General features: G+C 50.3%; 1 protein-coding gene across 1 annotated transcript in view; it reads left to right on the top strand.

The window, feature by feature from the left end:
- Positions 1–3,744: 3,744 nt before the first annotated feature.
- Positions 3,745–6,025, top strand: part of GPR156 (G protein-coupled receptor 156) — a 42,092-nt gene continuing 39,811 nt past the window's right edge. Inside the window, exon 1 of the mRNA XM_044274244.1 lies at positions 3,745–4,035. Within this exon, the coding sequence (XP_044130179.1) occupies positions 3,928–4,035 (108 nt within the window). The 5' untranslated portion in view covers positions 3,745–3,927. The remainder of the gene's footprint in view (positions 4,036–6,025) is intronic.

The following is a 6,025-nucleotide window of genomic DNA, read 5'->3' as shown; positions in this document are numbered from 1 at the left end:
ACCTGACCAGTGGCACAGAGCCCTGACCTCAACCTCATCCAACGCCAATGGTTTATTACAGTGTATCAGTCTAGCAAAAACCTTCCTCCGCTCCTGATAGTTTGTTACAGTGTATCAGTCTAGCACAAACATTTCTCCTCTCCTGATAGTTTGTTACAGTGTATCAGTCTAGCACAAACCTTCCTCCTCTCCTGATAGTTTGCTACAGTGTATCAGTCTAGCACAAACCTCCCTCCTCTCCTGATAGTTTGTTACAGTGTATCAGTCTAGCACAAACCTTCCTCCTCTCCTGATAGTTTGTTACAGTGTATCAGTCTAGCACAAACCTTCCTCCTCTCCTGATAGTTTGTTACAATGTATCAGTCTAGCACAAACCTCTCTCCTCTCCTGATAGTTTGTTACAGTGTATCAGTCTAGCACAAACCTCTCTCCTCTCCTGATAGTTTGTTACAGTGTATCAGTCTAGCACAAACCTCTCTCCGCTCCTGATAGTTTGTTACAGTGTATCAGTCTAGCACAAACCTCTCTCCTCTCCTGATAGTTTGTTACAATGTATCAGTCTAGCACAAACCTTCCTCCTCTCCTGATAGTTTGCTACAATGTATCAAGCTGAAGTCCAGACTGGATGCAATTGTAACAAACTCTCAACTGTAAGGCTTTGTTCACATCACCGTTCAGCCTTTCCGTTCTCCTGCTCCTAAACAGAAAGGCTGAACGGGGATGTGAACGAAGCCTAAGATGTATTAGGGTCAGAACAGAATTTCAGCTTTTAATTATAAAGCCATTCACAAAAAGCAAGCACAGATCTTTACAATGACTTGCTGAACTCCTTGACACCCACTTATTTGCATTCCGTATACGGAACCATTCATTTCAATGAGTCCGCAAAAGATGCAGACAGCGCTCTGTGTGCTGTTCGCATCCGCTGCTCTGTTCCGTGACCCCGCAAAAATTATGAGACCTGTCCTATTCTGGGCCTCTTGTTCCGTTCTGCAATTTGTGGAAGGCACACGGGCGGCATCCGTTTTTTGCAGACTGCAAAAAATGGCACCTTCGTGTGCGTGAGCCCTTACTCTACATTATATGTCAGGCAGTTGCATAAATATTCACTCCCTACAACGCTATCGGGACCTCTGTATTCTGCCCACACAGACTGGCAGCAGCGCGCCGGGCCCAGAGCAATGGAGGAGTGGCGCTGCACCCAGAAAATGGATGAAAACTGGTGCAAAGGAGCAGTCGCCCATCGCAACCATCCGGAGCCACAGACTGATACATTGTATCCGGCACATGTTATACACTGTGACTGTTTCATAAATGTCGCCCCCCCGGTGTGCAGATTATATAACGGAGCCGCTGCATGTGGGGCTGTCGGTGTCCTGACATGTGAGGCTGCGTCTCCCACCGGCAGTTATATCAGCACAAGTCAATCTCAGGGAATTAGTGCTGCCCCCAACATTCCCACTCCGTCCCAGTATTCTCAAGGAGCTGTGGCCAGAAGATGCAGCGGAGGGGAGAGCGCTGGACGGGCAGAAGAAGGGCCGAGGGCGTCTGCACCCCCCGATAGGAGAGTCCGTGTGAGTGCCAATGGGTGTGATCGGTACGGGGCATGTCGGGGGCGTCACCATCTGTTTTTCGGCACTTTTTCCCCCCATAGCCATATTAGGGTGGGATTTTTGTGGGACCAGTTTTTGGGGTACATATAATGTATTCAGAATCGTGTTTGGGGGAGATGATGGTAGTTCCGTCACTTTTCTTAGGGATTAGTTTCCACGCCTTCATTCTGAGGGTCTTGGTGATTATGGGCATGATAACGTCAGCGGGCACCGCGCCCGGGTGACGCGCTGTGTAGCAGTATTATATCCACAGGACAGTATTTCTTCCCATGTTTTGGGCTCCTGGGCGCCCTTTATATCTGTCTCTTGGAAAGTTGGATGAACACCTATGGCGGCCATCATCCAGAGGGGCCGCGGCCGCCCAGGAGACTGCGGACCTGGTCATGTGTCACAGGGCGGATTTTTTCTTCCTATGATTAAATCTAGCTGCGGGGATCCAGTGGGGGGGCAGCGGGGGAGGGGAGTTAATTATCCCGAGAACAAAAGCGGCGAATATTTGCCGTCTCCTTGTTATAATCTGTTACATTATTGTGAGGGGCAGAAGCATCGCACCCTCCATCTCCATAGCAGGAGACCACCCAGCTTTCCCAGACGATGCGATGCTGGAGGATACTATGGCGGTACGCTCAGGTAGACGCCCCTGCACCTGTGAAGAATGGGCACCATGCCCACCGCTTAGATATACTGTATGCACAGGACTAGATGTCTGGAGGTCGCTGACTTATTCTGATGCCTCATTGGAGTTGGGAAGGGATTTTTTTTCTTCCTAAAATTAGGAAAATTGGATTCTACCTGATGAGGTTTTTTGTTTTTTTTTGCCTTCCTCCGGATCAGGCTGAACTGGATGGACAGTTCTTCTTTCCGCCCTTCAAACGACGTTATTATGATACATAAGGACCTTCTTGCATTATGGAAGCTGACCTCAACCATTTCTCATTTCAGAACTGCAGGGGTTAATTCCTCCCCACCTCTTCAGTGACATCTCCTCTACAGAAGCCCATTCACCTGAATTCACCTGCGTGAGCTGTGTCGCCACCCTGTGGAAATTCCTGGGTACTGCACCACCAGTGATCACAGATCTTTATGTGAGGACCTGAGCTCATCAATATCTTGTCCTTCTGCAGATTACTGTGGCGAAGGCTGCACCCCAAGTCCAGAGCGGGCACTGAGGAGAAGGCTGCACCCCAAGTCCAGAGCGGGCACTGAGGAGAAGGCTGCACCCCAAGTCCAGAGCGGGCACTGAGGAGAAGGCTGCACCCCAAGTCCAGAGCGGGCACTGAGGAGAAGGCTGCACCCCAAGTCCAGTGCGGGCACTGAGCAGAAGGCTGCACCCCAAGTCCAGAGCGGGCACTGAGGAGAAGGCTGCACCCCAAGTCCAGAGCGGGCACTGAGGAGAAGGCTGCACCCCAAGTCCAGAGCGGGCACTGAGGAGAAGGCTGCACCCCAAGTCCAGAGCGGGCACTGAGGAGAAGGCTGCACCCCAAGTCCAGAGCGGGCACTGAGGAGAAGGCTGCACCCCAAGTCCAGAGCGGGCACTGAGGAGAAGGCTGCACCCCAAGTCCAGAGCGGGCACTGAGGAGAAGGCTGCACCCCAAGTCCAGAGCGGGCACTGAGGAGAAGGCTGCACCCCAAGTCCAGAGCGGGCACGAGGAGAAGGCTGCACCCCAAGTCCCAGAGCTGGGCATGAGGAGAAGCTGCACCCCAAGTCCAGAGCGGGCACTGAGGAGAAGGCTGCACCACAAGTCCAGAGCGGGCACTGAGGAGAAGGCTTGCACCCCAAGTCCAGAGCGGGCACTGAGGAGAAGGCTGCACCCCCAGTCCAGAGCGGGCACTGAGGAGAAGGCTGCACCCCAAGTCCAGAGCGGGCACTGAAGAGAAGGCTGCACCCCAAGTCCAGAGCGGGCACTGAGGAGAAGGCTGCACCCCAAGTCCAGAGCGGGCACTGAGAGAAGGCTGCACCCCAAGTCCAGAGCGGGCACTGAGAGAAGGCTGCACCCCAAGTCCAGAGCGGGCACTGAGGAGAAGGCTGCACCCCAAGTCCAGAGCGGGCACTGGGGAGAAGGCTGCACTCCCAGTCCAGAGCGGGCACTGAAGAGAAGGCTGCACTCCCAGTCCAGAGCGGGCACTGGGGAGAAGGCTGCACCCCCAGTCCAGTTCATATAAAAATGGTGTCACTGGAATGAGCCTGCAGTGACAGTCGGGACACCTCTGACCTTGTCCCAATAGGACCGTGCTGCAATCTGCCCCTTCTATGACTGGGAGACTGTGGCAGGTTCTGGATGCCAGTGGGTGAGCCTGGCACTGGGCACAGGATATGGAGCCCGCCCTGAACTGTAGCGCCCTGCACCAGTGTCATCTGCACCCAAGACTGGACAAACTGGAAACGGTGGGAATATTACAGGATCTGTGCCGGGCATCGAGGGTAAGAGGAACAGTATCACACTGGACAGGATTAGATACACAGCTCAGCAGACAGTATCACACAGGACAGGATTAGATACACAGCTCAGCAGACAGTATCACACAGGATAGGATTAGATACACAGCTCAGCAGACAGTATCACACAGGATAGGATTAGATACACAGCTCAGCAGACAGTATCACACAGGATAGGATTAGATACACAGCTCAGCAGACAGTATCACACAGGATAGGATTAGATACACAGCTCAGACAGTATCACACAGGATAGGATTAGATACACAGCTCAGCAGACAGTATCACACGGATAGGATTAGATACACAGCTCAGCAGACAGTATCACACAGGATAGGATTAGATACACAGCTCAGCAGACAGTATCACACAGGATAGGATTAGATACACAGCTCAGCAGACAGTATCACACAGGATAGGATTAGATACACAGCTCAGCAGACAGTATCACACAGGATAGGATTAGATACACAGCTCAGCAGACAGTATCCACAAGGATTAGATACACAGCTCAGCAGACGTATCACACAGGATAGGATTAGATACACAGCTCAGCAGACAGTATCACACAGGATAGGATTAGATACACAGCTCAGCAGACAGTATCACACAGGATAGGATTAGATACACAGCTCAGCAGACAGTATCACACAGGAGAGGATTAGATACACAGCTCAGCAGACAGTATCACACAGGATAGGATTAGATACACAGCTCAGCAGACAGTATCACACAGGATAGGATTAGATACAGCTCAGCAGACGTATCACACAGGATAGGATTAGATACACAGCTCAGCAGACAGTATCACACAGGATAGGATTAGATACACAGCTCAGCAGACAGTATCACACAGGATAGGATTAGATACACAGCTCAGCAGACAGTATCACACAGGATAGGATTAGATACACAGCTCAGCAGACAGTATCACACAGGATAGGATTAGATACACAGCTCAGCAGACAGTATCACACAGGATAGGATTAGATACACAGCTCAGCAGACAGTATCACACAGGATAGGATTAGATACACAGCTCAGCAGACAGTATCACACAGGATAGGATTAGATACACAGCTCAGCAGACAGTATCACACAGGATAGGATTAGATACACAGCTCAGCAGACAGTATCACACAGGAGGATTAGATACACAGCTCAGCAGACAGTATCACACAGGATAGGATTAGATACACAGCTCAGCAGACAGTATCACACAGGATAGGATTAGATACACAGCTCAGCAGACAGTATCACACAGGATAGGATTAGATACACAGCTCAGCAGACAGTATCACACAGGATAGGATTAGATACACAGCTCAGCAGACAGTATCACACAGGATAGGATTAGATACACAGCTCAGCAGCAGTATCACACAGGATAGGATTAGATACACAGCTCAGCAGACAGTATCACACAGGATAGGATTAGATACACAGCTCAGCAGACAGTATCACACAGGATAGGATTAGATACACAGCTCAGCAGACAGTATCACACAGGATAGGATTAGATACACAGCTCAGCAGACAGTATCACACAGGATAGGATTAGATACACAGCTCAGCAGTCATATCACACAGGATAGGATTAGATACACAGCTCAGCAGACAGTATCACACAGGATAGGATTAGATACACAGCTCAGCAGACAGTATCACACAGGATAGGATTAGATACACAGCTCAGCAGACAGTATCACACAGGATAGGATTAGATACACAGCTCAGCAGACAGTATCACACAGGATAGGATTAGATACACAGCTCAGCACAGTATCACACAGGATAGGATTAGATACACAGCTCAGCAGACAGTATCACACAGGATAGGATTAGATACACAGCTCAGCAGACAGTATCACACAGGATAGGATTAGATACACAGCTCAGCAGACAGTATCACACAGGATAGGATTAGATACACAGCTCAGCAGACAGTATCACACAGGATAGGATTAGATACACA

The sequence above is a fragment of the Bufo gargarizans genome, unplaced genomic scaffold (assembly GCF_014858855.1).
Source record: "Bufo gargarizans isolate SCDJY-AF-19 unplaced genomic scaffold, ASM1485885v1 original_scaffold_1615_pilon, whole genome shotgun sequence".
In the NCBI taxonomy this organism is placed as follows: Eukaryota; Metazoa; Chordata; class Amphibia; order Anura; family Bufonidae; genus Bufo; species Bufo gargarizans.
This window is presented reverse-complemented; position numbering and strand designations above follow the sequence as displayed.